The sequence below is a fragment of the Scyliorhinus canicula genome, chromosome 29, assembly GCF_902713615.1.
Source record: "Scyliorhinus canicula chromosome 29, sScyCan1.1, whole genome shotgun sequence".
Lineage (NCBI taxonomy): Eukaryota > Metazoa > Chordata > Chondrichthyes > Carcharhiniformes > Scyliorhinidae > Scyliorhinus > Scyliorhinus canicula.
Genome location: NC_052174.1, coordinates 8,617,963 through 8,632,656, shown reverse-complemented (window position 1 = coordinate 8,632,656; position 14,694 = coordinate 8,617,963). Strand labels below are relative to the sequence as shown.

Here is a 14,694-nt window from a genome sequence, read left to right as displayed (position 1 = left end):
TCATTTGGGTCCCGGTGGCAGTGGGTTAGCACTGCTGCCTCACATGCGTCGAGGACCCAGGTTCGAATCCCAGCCCCGGGTCACTGTCCGTGTGGAGTTTGCACATTCTCCCAGTGTCTGCGTGGGTCTCGCCCCCACAAACCAAAGATGTGCAGGGTAGGCGGATTGGCCACGCTAAATTGCCCCAGAATTGGAAAAGAAAAGTCATTCGGGTCCCATTTGAAATCAGATGAAGCAAGCTTCCGAGGGTCCTGTATGGACAACAGAATTGCCTCTGATAACCATTTTGTGCGTTTGAATCCATTCCCCAACTCCCTGTTCCCCATATTCCACGCCAATGACTGAAGAAATTGGAAGTTATTTAATGTGCTGCTACCTTCCATCGAGATGTTAAAGACAGGCCCTGACTGCCGTTCACACTAGCGCAGCTAGATGGTGACAATTTCATTCCTCTGTCTAAAGTTGTGGGCAGCAGGTTAAAGACTTTTGTTAAGGAGTTCAACTGTAACTTCAAACATTCTGTACTTTAAAAGATGCTTCATTCATGTACTATCCTGGGAGTGTTTGATGGGGACAGTGTAGAGGGAGCTTTACTCTGTATCTAACCCCGTGCTGTACCTGTCCTGGGAGTGTTTGATGGGGACAGTGTAGAGGGAGCTTTACTCTGTATCTAACCCCGTGCTGTACCTGTCCTGGGAGTGTTTGATGGGGACAGTGTAGAGGGAGCTTTACTCTGTATCTAACCCCGTGCTGTACCTGTCCTGGGAGTGTTCGATGGGGACAGTGTAGAGGGAGCTTTACTCTGTATCTAACCCCGTGCTGTACCTGTCCTGGGAGTGTTCGATGGGGACAGTGTAGAGGGAGCTTTACTCTGTATCTAACCCCGTGCTGTACCTGTCCTGGGAGTGTTCGATGGGGACAGTGTAGAGGGAGCTTTACTCTGTATCTAACCCCGTGCTGTACCTGTCCTGGGAGTGTTTGATTCTCGGAGGCAAGAGATTGAAGTAAAACACTTCACCCTCCGGCAATGACCCAACTTCTCGGTTGAACATAAATCGGATCAGCAACAAGAGCAACCCAAGCCGTACCTGTCAGGATACAGTACAATCTCTTTGAAGGCCACTGATCGATCATGGAGAAAGTCACCAATGGCTGTTTTCAACCGAGGTAGAATTTCCCGAGATCTTACTTTCTGTATATAGACACACCAGGAACCTGCGAAAAGAAAGAATAAACACCAGTGCAAGGACCTGTTTGTGTTTGATTCCCTCAAAAGGAAATGGCTTCTTTACACCCACCCCAGTTGAACCCTAAAACTGTTTGAAACATGGCGATCGGCTCAGCGGTTCTCGAACTGGAGTTGGCATCTATTCCAGCCCCTCCCCACTCAGTGCGAGCTGGAGGTTGCATCGTCACATGGATAGTGCCGACTGGGTGGCTGCCTTACCTGGGTGGGCACATGGAGGGGCATCGAGAGCAAGGTTCAAAAAGCAGCTTTGGTGAATTCACCATGATGAACTGCCCCTCCGGGGGTAAGGGGGGGGGGGGGGGGGGTGGGGAGGGGGGGTGTAGGGCGAGGGAGGGGGGTGTAGGGCGGGGAGGGGGGGTGTAGGGCGGGGGAGGGGGGTGTAGGGGCGGGAGGGGGGTGTAGGGGCGGGGGAGGGGGGTGTAGGGCGGGGGAGGGGGGTGTAGGGCGGGGGGGGAGGGGGGTGTAGGGGGGCGGGGGAAGGGGGGTGTAGGGGGGGGGGGCACGGCGGGGAGGGGGGCACGGCGGGGGAGGGGGGCACGGCGGGGGAGGGAGGGCACGGCGGGGGAGGGGGGCACGGCGGGGGAGGGGGGCACGGCGGGGGAGGGGGGCACTGAGCGGAGGGCTTTAGAGGGACGGGCACGTCGGGGCGAGGGGGGCACGGCGGCGAGCGAGGGGGGCACATGGCGGGGGTGGGGGGCACGGCGGGGAGGGGGGCAGGCGTTGGGATTCACCGTGCATGGGGGAACGTCCAAAAATCAGCTGACTTAAAATAATAATATAATCATCACTTATTGTCACGAGTAGGCTTCAATGAAGTTACTGTGAAAAGCCCCTAGTCGCTACATTCCGGCGCCTGTTCGAGGCTGGTACGGGAATTGAATCCACGCTGCTGGCATTATTCAACATGACAAGCCAGCGATTTAGCCCACTGTGCTAAACCAGCCCCTGGGTTTTCTTTTTTGGGGGTGGGGTGGGGGGGTGGGGGCTTCCATCAGAAGCCACCTTCGGGATTAAGGATCAAGTGTCCTCTCAGCCTCCAGCCCCGCTGGCCTCTTCCCCTACCCGAGACGCCGATCACTCCCACCAACCCCCCCTCACGTCACTGCTGGGACTGGAGAGCTGTCGGACAATCCGACTGTCCGGAGGCTCTCGAAGGCGGGATTTCCGCCCGAAGCGAGGGGTGGGTGGGCGGCCCAGCCACCCGACGTTCGTTCGAGGAAGGCTGCCGTCCAAAGATTCCCAGCCCGGTGGTCTCCTACCCCATTTGGGCAGCACAGTAGCATGGTGGTTAGCATAAATGCTTCACAGCTCCAGGGTCCCAGGTTCGATTCCCGGCTGGGTCACTGTCTGTGCGGAGTCTGCACGTCCTCCCCGTGTGTGTGTGCGTGGGTTTCCTCCGGGTGCTCCGGTTTCCTCCCACAGTCCAACGATGTGCGGGTTAGGTGGATTGGCCGTGCTAAATTGCCCGTAGTGTCCTAAAAAGTAAGGTTAAGGGGGTGGGGGGGGGGGTTGTTGGGTTACGGGTATAGGGTGGATACGTGGGTTTGAGTGGGGTGATCATTGCTCGGCACAACATCGAGGGCCGAAGGGCCTGTTCTGTGCTGTACTGTTCTATGTATGTTCTATCTGCTCCTCGATGTGAATCGAATCGCGCGCTGAATGTGGTTGACACTCCGAGCTGGCCTTGCGGGATGCCCGGTTGCATAATCAGCACGAGGGCAACTAAGGTGGGGCCTCGAATACGACACTTAAAAAAAAAAGTGTGGAGCCCTTCGTTATTCTGTCTGGGATGCCTGTACCTCTCAACCTCCCTTTGCTGTACTGAAGAAACTGTGAAAAATATACAAGAAAGCGAGTACAGAATTTGAACATTGAAGGGGAGAGGTGTTGTCGAAGCTTTTCATCTTGCACTCATCAGGACAAACACGAGAATGCCAAATTTCAAACTATGGGTAATCACCCAGGGGATGGGGCAGCTTAATCCCTCACTGCTATCTCCATGGCAATGCCTCGGCCAGCCAATCAGCACGATTTCTCCTGATGAGAAAGTTTGAAATTTGGCACTCTTGGGTCTGTTTCCGATGAGGGCAAGTTGAAAAGCTTCGACAACGTGGCTCGCCTTCCCGCGATGTTCAAACTCTGTACGAGCTTTTCGGCGACACCTTTTCCAGCAATATCAATCGAAGCATTTATTTACATACCTATTTCCTGGCTTCTTTTCTTCTTCTTCGGAGGGGGGGCTCCCTCCCCTCCCTCGGCCTTCTTGGCTTTTGAGGAACAAATGTACAATTAGGGACACCTGGGTGGTGGGCCAGATGCCAACTTTGGCCCGTCTCACGCGCGTTTTGCCAGCAGTGGGGAGGTCAAGGGTCAGTCACCAGGAGCCAAAGCCCAGATTGGCCCACGGACATCCAGGCCAATCAGTGCCCCCCCCCACGAAACTCAACGCAAATTGAGAACGGAATCTGGCGTAGGGCACAGGACGGTTTTTGGGCCATTTAAGCAGTGCGGCGGGGCAGGGGTCAGCACCGCAGCCTCTCTCAGCACCAGGGACCCGGGTTCCTTGGGTAACTGCCCGTGTGGAGCTTGCACGCCCCCCCCCCCCCCCCCCCCCCCACCCCCCCCCCCCCCCCCCCGTGTCTGCGTGAATTTCCTCCGGCTGCTCCGGTTTCCTCCCACAGTTCAACCGTTAGGTGGACAGGCCAAACTAAATTGCCCCTTGATGTCCAAGAATGTGGTTAGGTTACGAGGAGAGGGCGGGGTGCTCTTGTGGAGGGTCGCTGCAGACTCGACGGGCCGAATGGCCTCCTTCCGCACTGTCGGGATCCTATCATTAAGCGGTACGGATCGTCGATTCTCAGGCCGTTGGCGAACCTCGCCCGAATGGACCGGCAGCACTCGGCTCCACCTCACTGCCCAAGAAAGATAGACGGAGGGGCCCCCTTTCCCCCCCCCGCTGGGCCAAAATCCTGAACGCCCTCTCTAACAGCGCCGCGGGTGTACCTACACCGCAGGGACTGCAGTGATTCGAGGCGGGGGCTCAACACCAGCTTTACAAGGGGCAATTAGGGAGGGCAACAAATGCTGGGCCCGGCCAGCGGTGCCCACATCCTGAAAAAAAAACGAACAAACGGCCCAGTTCTCGCAATTGCTGTTTGGCAATCAAGTAAATAGTTTGGTCAATTTAATACGGTTGCTGTCTCTGCTCAACGTTAGGATTGGATAACACCCCTCAACACAAGGGTAAGCTAATCACTAATTATCGTACACAGTTTACCTTCTGATCTGTCTGGGCTAATGCTGCAGTGGGGAGTCACTTCAGCCCCTACAAGTAGATCCCCCCCCCCCCCCGCCTCTCTCCCTCCACTAATTAGGCTATTGCGGAACTAGACACAAGGAGGAGTGTCCAGGGGTCCAGTGGGACAACCCTCCCGCTCTCACTGGTCCGGCACCATTTCACTGCCAGGTCCTTACAGTGATGGAGGCGAGAGGCTGAGTGAGCAGAAGTGAGTACTATACTGCCCAATGTGGTCCTCAAGTCAACTTTGCGACACACAAGTCACTGTACTGTGATCCAGGGTGGGAACTGCGGCTACTTTTCCCGTTCTCCGCCGAGCTGCAACCAGAGTTCACTATGGCCTCCTTGCTCCCTGCTGTGCAATGAACGACACAGAAAGGGGGCAAGGAAAACACGTATTCATTTCAGGAATAAACGATATAGAAACACAGACAATGGGAGGAGGCCATTCAGCCCTTCGAGCCTGTCCTGCCATTCATTATGATCGTGGCTGATCATCCAACTCAAGAGCCGAATCCCCCCTTTCTCTCCCCCCCCCGCCCCCCATATCCTTCGATCCCCTTCGCCCCACGTGCTATATCTGCTTCTCGAAAACATGTACGCACCTTGCTCTCGCGTTTTCTTCTTTTTCTTTCTCAGCAGAGACACCGACCCCATCCTGGTTAAAAGGGCTGTTGGCGAAATAAGGGGCGGAGTAACAATGAGGACACACTCAGGAAAGGAAGACCAGGCTTTACAGAATCGTTGAATGGTTGCAGGGCGGGCTGGCTGAGGTTATGCACGAAGGCCCGGCCTTCGCAATCTTGCCCCTCGGGTTAAATCGCCGCCAGTCAGCTCTCCCCCCTCAACAAAAAAAAGGGGAAGGCAGCCCATGGTCATCTATTTACTTGCTTACAGGTCGGGAGAGGAGCGTTTGGCCCATTGCGCCTGCCACAGCAACTCAGCTCGTCCCGTTCCTTTTCCCAGCGGCCCTGTGAATTTTATAGATGAATGCAGCACTGCTTTGGAATGCTTTGGAACAGCGCCAGGAGGGATCCGCCCCAGGTTTAAGGCAGCCCGGTTTCCGGCCTCCGTAACAGTCCCGAGGCGGGAACGTCATCTACAATCTCGGCGCGCAAATTCCCTCGGGCGAGACCCGGGCCCCGTGACTCAGAGGCGGGAATGGCGCCGGCTGAGCCGCAGTTTACAGGACCCCCCCCCCCCCCCCCCCCCCCCCACCCCGCCCCCAGAGCAAAGAAAAGCAGCTGCTCAGATTCACCGCTCACCAAAATTCCAACATGCACTCGTCAACTCCACCATCCCACTGTGATTCACTCAACACCGCTCTGAAAGATTCCAAACGGGATTACGTACATGATTTGCGGCCGTTCTTCATTTTGGCAGAGGAGGGACTGGCGGACTCCCGGTCGGACTCTTTCAGCTTTCGTTTCCTCCCCTTGACGACTTGCGAAAGAGATAATTGCGTTGGTTAGAGAAATAAACAACGTCACCCGGGGACACATCCTTTCGCAGCGTCAAGCAGGCCTTTAACTTACTTGCCACAGGTTTCTGAACCCGCTGTGGTCTGCGCAACTGCAGGGCACGACCCAGGAGCTGCTGCCCATCGTACTTCAGCGCTCTGCTCACATCCTTTCCGGAGACAAAGGTGACGTGGCCACGTTTTCTACAGGATGCGGAAAAGAGCGAGAATAAGGTTGGAAGATGGAGAGGAATTGACTGTATTACTAGGCAGGAAACATCCATTAGGGCAGCATGGTGGTTAGCACAATTGCCTCACAGCTCCAGGGTCCCAGGTTCGATTCCCCGCTGGGTCATTGTGTGCGCAGTCTGCACGTTCTCCGTGGGTGGGTTTCCTCCGGTTTCCTCCCATAGTCCAAAGATGTGCAGGTTAGGGTGGATTGGCCGTGATAAATTGCCCTTAGTGTCCAAAATTTCCCTTAAGTGTTAGATGGGGTGACTGGGTTATGGGGATAGGGTGGGGATGTTGGGTTGGGTAGGGTGCTCTTTCCAAGAGCCGGTGCAGACTCGATGGGCCGAATGGCCTCCTTCTGCACTGTAAATTCTATCAACTGTGGTCCTCCGCCAGCTCGGCCGGATCCCTGTAACCTTCTTCAGCCCCAGAACCCTCCAGAGATCTCTGCACGCCTCCAATTCTGGTTTGCGGAGCATCTCCGATTTTATCCGCTCCACCAAATGGTGGCCGGGCCTTCCAGCTCTGGAATTCCTTCCCGGGACCGCTCAGTCTCTCCCTTGCTACAAAGTGCTGCTCAAAAATCGATCTTTTTTTGACCAGGTTTTTGGTCACCTGTTCCACTATCTCCTTCTGCGGCTCAGTGTCTCCACCTTGTTTGACAGTCCCTGCTGGGGCTGTTTTGCGTTTGATTAGGTTCCCCACGGTAGGCTATTGCAGAAAATAAGTAAGCATGGGATTGAAGGTGATTTAGCGGTTTGGATCAGTAATTGGCTAGCTGAAAGAAGACAGAGGGCGGTGGTTGATGGCAAATGTTCATCCTAGAGTTCAGTTACTAGTGGTGTACCGCAAGGATCTGTTTTGGGGCCACTGCTGTTTGTCATTTAGAAGGATGGGTTAGTAAATTTGCAGATGACACGAAGGTCGGCGGAGTTGTGGATAGTGCTGAAGGATGTTATAGGATACAGAGGGACATAGATAAGCTGCAGAGCTGGGCTGAGAGGTGGCAGATGGAGTTTAATGCGGAAAAGTGTGAGGTGGTTCACTTTGGAAGGAGTAACAGGAATGCAGAGTACTGGGCTAATGGCAAGGTTCTTGGTAGTGTAGATGAACAGAGAAATCTCAGCATCCAGGTACATAAATCCCTGAATGTTGCCACCCAGGTTAATAGGGCTGTTAAGAAGGCATATGGTGTGCTAGCCTTTATAAGCAGGGTGATTGAGTTTCGGAGCCACAAGGTCATGCTGCAGCTGTACATAACTCTGGTGCGTCCGCACCTGGAGTACTGCGTGCAGTTCTGGTCACCACATTATAGGAAGGATGTGGAAGCTTTGGAAAGGGTTCGGAGAAGATTTACTAGGATGTTGCCTGGTATGGAGGGAAGGTCTTACGAGGAAAGGCTCAGGGACTTGAGGTTGTTTTCGTTAGAGAGGAGAAGGCCGAGAGGTGACTTAATAGAGACATACAAGATAGTCAGAGGGTTAGATAGGGTGGACAGTGAGAGTCTCTTTCCTCGGATGGTGATGACCAACACGAGGGGACATAGCTTTAAATTGAAGGGTGGTAGATATAGGACAGATGTCAGAGGCAGTTTCTTTACTCAGAGAGTAGTAGAGGCGTGGAACGCCCTGCCTGCAACAGTAGTAGACTCGCCAACTTTAAGGGCATTTAAGTGGTCACTGGATAGACATATGGATGAAAATGGAATAGTGTAGGTCAGATAGGCTTCAGATGGTTTCACAGGTCGGCGCAACATCGAGGGCCGAAGGGCCCGTACTGCGCTAAGTTCTAAAGGCACTATATTAATAAATGCTCACTGGGCTAAATTGCTGGCTTTTAAAGCAGACCAAGCAGGCCAGCAGCACGGTTCGATTCCCGCACCAGCCTCCCCGGACAGGCGCCGGAATGTGGCGACTAGGGGCTTTTCACAGGAACTTCATTGAAGCCTACTCGTGACATAAGCGAGTTTCATTTCATTTCATTTTCAAATGCAGCAAGACATCGCTGCTCCTGTACTCAAATCCCCTTGCGATGAAGGCCAACACACCATTTGCCTCCCTCGAGTACAGGGGTGTCTCGCTGCAATTGTACAGGGCCTTGGTGAGGCCACACCTGGGGAATTGTGGGCAGTTTTGGCCTCCTTATGGGAGGAAGGCTGTTCTTGCTCTAGAGGGAGGGCAGCGAAAGTTTGTGGGGGGGTGCACAGACAGCAGTCACAGTCTGAGGAGGGGGGGGGGGTAAAGCTGAGGAGGAGGAGGAGGAGAAATGTCTTCACCCAGGGAGTGGCGAGCCTGTTGAATTCACTGCCAGGGAAAGTAGTTGAGGCCAAAACATTACACGCTTTCAGGGAGTTATATAGAACATAGAAAAAATACAGCACAGAACAGGCCCCTCGGCTCACGATGTTGTGCCGAACTTTTGTCCTAGATTAAGAACAAATTAATCTACGCCCCATCATTCTACCGTAATCCATCGACCTAGCCAATAGCCGCTTGAAGGTCCCTAATGTTCCCGACTCAACTCGCACTTCAAAAGAGAACTGCTTGCTACACAACCAGAGAGGGACACGCAAACCGTTTACTAATAATACTTACTCCGGCTATCAATAAGTAAAAGGGAACAAGGAGACAAAATAAAAAGTGGAAACGGACACGTGTGCTAGCAGGCATTCTCCGAATAGCAGTCAGAAGCACGGCTGTACCTGGATTTCTTCAGACTGATGGAGGTGACTGAGAGCCTTCTTATCATGAAGAAGCTGATGATAGCAATTTGCAGCTCACCAAAATTCTTCGAGGAATCCAGGTTACTCAGAATCAGCCGAAGCGCTGTTTGAGGGGCAGAGAAAGCAAAAGGTCAGTTGACACATAGAAGAGAATTCAGACAGTACAACAGGAGGCTAAACGCAGCCCATCGAGTATGCACCAACCCTCTGAAACAGTCAGGCCCCACCCTATCCCCACCTAACCTTTTGGACACTAAGGGCAATTGATCATGACCAACCCATCTAACTTACACATCTTTGGACTGTGGGAGGAAACCGCAGCACCCAAAGGAAACGCACGCACACACGGGGGAGAATGTGCAAACTCCACACAGTGACCCAAGCCGGAATTGAAACCGGGCCCCTGGTGCTGTGAGGCAGCAGAGCTAACCGCCGTGCCACCCCAAGATCTGGGCTCGTCCAGGATTTGAACCCGAAACCTCTCGCGGCCTCACTCCGCAGAAACCCCAAAGTGATAATCATACCCTATGACCAACGAGCCGTTGAACCTACGACCACATCTGTTGTGCAAACTCAAAACCCCGTGCCTGCGTGGGTTTCCTCCGGATGCTCCGGTTTCCTCCCACAACCCAAAGATGTACAGGTTAGGAGGATTGGGGCAGCACGGTGGCGCAGTGGTTAGCCCTGTTGCCTCACGGCGCCGAGGTCCCAGGTTCGATCCCGGCTCTGGGTCACTGTCCGTGTGGAGTTTGCACATTCTCCCCGTGTCTGCGTGGGTTTCGCCCCCACAACCCAAAGATGTGCAGGCTAGGTGCATTGGCCATGCTAAACTGCCCCTTAATTGGAAAAACTGAATTGTGTACTCTAAATTTAAAAAAAGGTTAGGATTGGCCACGCTAAATTGTCCCTTAGTGTCCAGGTGCAGGTTAGGTGGGGTTACAGTGTGGGAGTGGGCTTCAGTAGTTGCTCTTTCAGAGGGTCAGTGCAGACTCAATGGGCCAAATGGCCTCCTTCTGCACTGGAGGGATCGTACTTTACATCTAATTCTGGCTTCTTCGGCATCTCTGATTCTAACTGCTACAGCACTGACAGTCACACTGTCAATAACCTGGGCCCCAGGCTGTGTTCCCTTCCCTGACCTTTCTCTCTTTCTTAATAATAATCTTTATTGTCACACGTAGGTTTACATTAACACTGCAATGAAGTTACTGTGAGAATCCCCTAGTCACCACATTCCGGCGCCTGTTTGGGTACACAGAGGGAGAATTCAGAATGTCCAATTCACCTAACACGCACGTCTTTCGGGACATGTGGGAGGAAACCGGAGCCCCCGGAGGGAACCCACGCAGACACGGGGAGAACGTGCAGACTCCGCACAGACAGTGATCCAAGCCGGGAATCGAACCTGGGACCCTGGCGCTGTGAAGCCATAGTGCTAACCACTGTGCTTCTTTAAGAGGTTCCTAAAAACCCACCTCTGACCCAGCTTCAGGTCACTGGATCCAATATCCCGTTATTTGGCCGAGTGTCACATTTTGTTTTATAGACTCATGCGAAGTGCGGTGGAATGTGTTGTTCCCGTAAGATATTAAATAAATAAAGTTGCTGTTCTTGGGCTTCGACTTTAAGGATGCTACCCGGTTGGAGGGGGGAAAACGTGTTCAGTGCATGGTCGAGGTCATGACCAGTGCTCTCAAGCGGCACTTACTCAGCAATAACCTACTCACTGACACTCAGTTTGGGCTCGGCCAGGGTCGCACAGCTCCTGACCGCATTACAGCCTTGGTTCAAACGTGGAAAAAGAGCTGAACCCCGGTGGCGAGGTGAGAGTGACTGCCCTCGATATCGAGGCTATACTTGGCCGAGTGCTGTCAAGGTGTCCGAGCGCGACGGAGTCGATGGGAATCAGGGGGAAAACTCTACGCTGGTTGGGGTCATTCCCGGCACAAAGGAAGATGGTTGTGGTGGTTGGAGGTCAATCATCTCAGCTCCAGGACGTCACTGCAGGAGTTCCTCAGGGTCGTGTCCCAGGCACAACCAGCTTCACTGCTTCGTCAATAACCTTCCTCCCGTCGGTGGTTCAGAAGTGGGGATAATCATTGATGATTGCACAATGTCCAGCCCCATTTGTAAATCCTCAGATACTCAAGTCCATGTCCAAATGCAGAAAGACTCAAGAGGATATCCATGTGGGGGTGATTAGTGGCAAGTAACACGGTCACAAGTGTCAGGCAATGTCCATCTCCAAGAGATGATCTAACCATTGTCACTTGACATTCAATGGCATTATCATCGCTGAATCCCGCACCATCAACATCCTGGGGGTTACCATTGATCAGAAAATGAACTGGACCCAGCCACATTAATACTGTGGCTACCAGGGCAGGTCAGAGGCTGGGAATCCTGCGGAGAGTAACTCACCTCCTGACACCCCCAAAGCCTGTCCACCATCTACAAGGCACAAGTCAGGAGTGTGATGGAATACTCTCCACTTGCCTGGATGAGCGCAGCTCCAACAACACTCAAGAAGCTCAACACCATCCAGGACAAAGCAGCCCCGCTTGATTGGCTCCCCCTTCCACAAACATTCACTCCCTCCCCCACCGACGCACAGCGGCAGCCGTGTGTACCGTCTACAAGATGCACTGCAGCAACTCACCAAGGCTCCTTAGGCAGCACCTTCCAAACCCACGGCCTCTACCATCTAGAAGGACAAGAGCAGCAGATACCTGGGAACCCCACCACCTGGAGGTTCCCCTCCCAGTCACTCCCCATCCCGACTGGGAAATATATCAGCCGTTCCTTCACTGTTGCTGGGTCAAAACCCTGGAACTCCCTCCCTAACAGCACTGTGGGTGTACCTACACCAAATTGACTGCAGCGGATCAAGGCAGAGCTCACCCACCACCTTCTCAAGGGGAATTAGGGACGGGCGATAAATGCCAGACCAGCGACACCCACATCCCAGGAATAGATTTTAAAACGGAATCGAACAGTATGCGAGAGAGAGCGAAGCAACCCCATAACCAACAGATCAGATCAATGCTCTGCAATCCTGCCACATCTGGACACAAATGGTGGTGAACATCTAAAGAGGAGGCTCCTCGAATATCCCTTCCACAATGATGGGGGTGCGCAGCACAGTCGTGCATTTTCAACATTCTGCTATGGGCAGAGTGAGTATCCATCTTGCCCTCCTCCCGAAGTCCCCAACATCACAGCCCAGTCTTTGGCCAAGTCAATTCGCTCCCATGTAATAATCAAGAAATGGCTGAAGGCACTGGACACTGCAAAGGCTAGGGGTCCTCACAACATCCTGGCAGGACTAGCCGTGTCCGTGGCCAAGCTGCTCCAGTGGAACACTGGCATCTATCCAGCAACATGGAAAATTGCCCACAGGAAGTAGCTTCCTCTCAATCATCAGCAAAGCGATGCAAATTGTTGTTGAGTGTGCCATCAAGTGGCATTTATTTACTCAGCAACAAGCTGCTCTTCTGAGCTTCCCCTCGTGACCTTATTAGAGCCTTGGTTCAAACATGGACCAAAGAGCTGGATTCCAGGTGGGGCGAGTGTGACTTCCCTTGACATCTAGGGAGCATTTGACCAAGTGTGGCATCAAGGAGCCCTGGAGTCAATGGGAACCAGGGGGAAAATGGGCTGCACGGTATCACAGGGGGTTGCACTGTTGCTTCACGGCGCCAGGGTCCCGGGTTCAATTCCGCTTCGGCTCGGTTACCTGACTTGGGCGTCTCTTCGCTTTTCTCCATATCCTGATCTTCCACTTCCTGATCCAGATTAATTGAGATCGCTTCAGTCTGGTCATGCACTCCTTCAACCTCCTCAACGGCTTCTAGCGTCTCGGCCTGGAAGTCAAGATAGGTGTGAAAAGAAAGGTCACCTCCAGAATTCAGAGAGTTTGATAAATGTTACCAGCATGCGAGGTAGAAGGCTGTCCATGCACAGCGTGATTGGGGGGGGGAGGAGGAGGAGGAGGAGGAGGAGAGTGGAAGAGGGAGTAGGGGGTGAGCATGGGAGGGAGCAAGTCCAGAGAACGGTCTAAGGACAGGGCCGCAGACACACGAGGGGTGACAGAAAGAGAAAATTTGTGGGAAAAAGTATTTTGTTCAGCAACACCGAGGAATGAGCATTTCCCATCGCAACAGTGGAAATAGTCCCTAACCGCTCACGCTACGTGCATTTTACCTTGTCCGTTTCCAGCTTTATCATTCCACCTGTCTCGTCACCCACCATCAAGGGTTCTGAAATGATGCCGCCTTCTACGCCCGCCTCAGTCTGCACAGCTCCTATATGGAAAACGGAAAATAACTCGTGAAAGATCAGCACGGTGTGCAAATCTCAATCTCGAGCAATGCATTACTCTGACCACCACAGGCCCCCACGGCACAGCACACCGACAATGAACAGCAGTGATGCACATGGATTGCTGGATTTAACCTGGAAATATTTTGCACTTAGACATAGAACATACAGTGCAGAAGGAGGCCATTCGGCCCATCGAGTCTGCACCGACCCACTTAAGTCCTCACTTCCACCCTATCCCCGTAACCCCTCTTTTTTGGTCACGAAGGGCAATTTATCACGGCCAATCCACCCTAACCTGCACGTCTTTGGCCTGTGGGAGGAAACCGGAGCACCCGGAGGAAACCCACGCAGACACGGGGAGGATGTGCAGACCCCGCACAGACAGTGACCCAAGCCGGGAATCAAACCTGGGACCCTGGTGTTGCGAAGCCACAGTGCTAACCCACTGTGCTACCCTTGTTGAAAGATTATTATGGAGGCGCTTTTTATCCACCGAGTTGGATTATCTGGAACGGCAGACATGCATCGGGATTCTGCACAACTGGAGCGAAGGGGAATATAATTAGATTCAATTATATTCTGTGCAATGAGAGCCCATCGAGAAGGAATGAGATCCATCATCATTCTATAGCAGAAGAACCATTGGGAAAAGGCTGGTTGGAAATTGCATAAAATGGGAGTGTTGGGAAGGACAGAACCTGGTGGAATTCTGCAGGCGGAGAATGGAAAGAGGTTTGGTACATTTGAGGTGGACTTTTCCAGGGTCAGCATTTGATAGAACATCTCTTACAAGTCATGAAGGAAGAAGATCTTTTCTTTTCCATTGCAATCGTTAGCAGGGCAGAAACTTTCGATTATTGCAAGCACCTTGTCCAGTTCGGCTCCACACTGCACAGAAAAAGGCCAAACACCTTGCCCATGTCCACCTGATTAAATTCTGGGTCCAAAGACTATCCGGCAACCCGCCGCCTCTTAAGAGCATACAGTGCAGAAGGAGGCCATTCGGCCCATCGAGTCTGCACCAACCCACTTAAGCCCTCTCTTCCACCCTATCCCCGAAACCCCTCCTAACTTTTTGGTCACTAAGGGCAATTTATCACGGCCAATCCACCCTAACCGGCACATCTTTGGACTGTGGGAGGAAACCGGAGCACCCGGAGGAAACCCACGCAGACACGGGGAGAACGTGCAGACTCCGCACAGACAGTGACCCGGTGGGGAATCGAACCTGGGTCCCTGGATCTGTGAAGCCACTGTGCTAACCACTTGCACTACCGTGCTGCCCAATTGCCCTCGTTAGGCACGGCTTTCGAACCAAGGTGGGTGGATGGACAAATTGAAGCATGATGGGCAGAACAGGTTGGAGGGCCTGAATGGCCTTGCTCTGATCCTTTGGAGCTTCCTGACCGGGC

The 14,694-nt window shown here is 53.2% G+C and overlaps 1 protein-coding gene across 9 annotated transcripts in view; it reads right to left on the bottom strand.

Annotated features, from left to right (window-relative positions):
• Window positions 1-14,694, bottom strand: part of LOC119958367 — a 93,300-nt gene that overhangs the window by 20,967 nt on the left and 57,639 nt on the right. For all 9 annotated transcript variants that reach the window (XM_038786838.1, XM_038786839.1, XM_038786841.1 and 6 more), the window contains 8 exons: window positions 13,163-13,263; window positions 12,696-12,822; window positions 8,939-9,062; window positions 6,083-6,210; window positions 5,901-5,990; window positions 5,153-5,218; window positions 3,451-3,516; window positions 1,089-1,215 (listed from right to left, as the gene is read on the bottom strand). In XM_038786838.1, coding sequence (XP_038642766.1) covers window positions 1,089-1,215; window positions 3,451-3,516; window positions 5,153-5,218; window positions 5,901-5,990; window positions 6,083-6,210; window positions 8,939-9,062; window positions 12,696-12,822; window positions 13,163-13,263 — 829 coding nt within the window. The remainder of the gene's footprint in view (window positions 1-1,088; window positions 1,216-3,450; window positions 3,517-5,152; window positions 5,219-5,900; window positions 5,991-6,082; window positions 6,211-8,938; window positions 9,063-12,695; window positions 12,823-13,162; window positions 13,264-14,694) is intronic.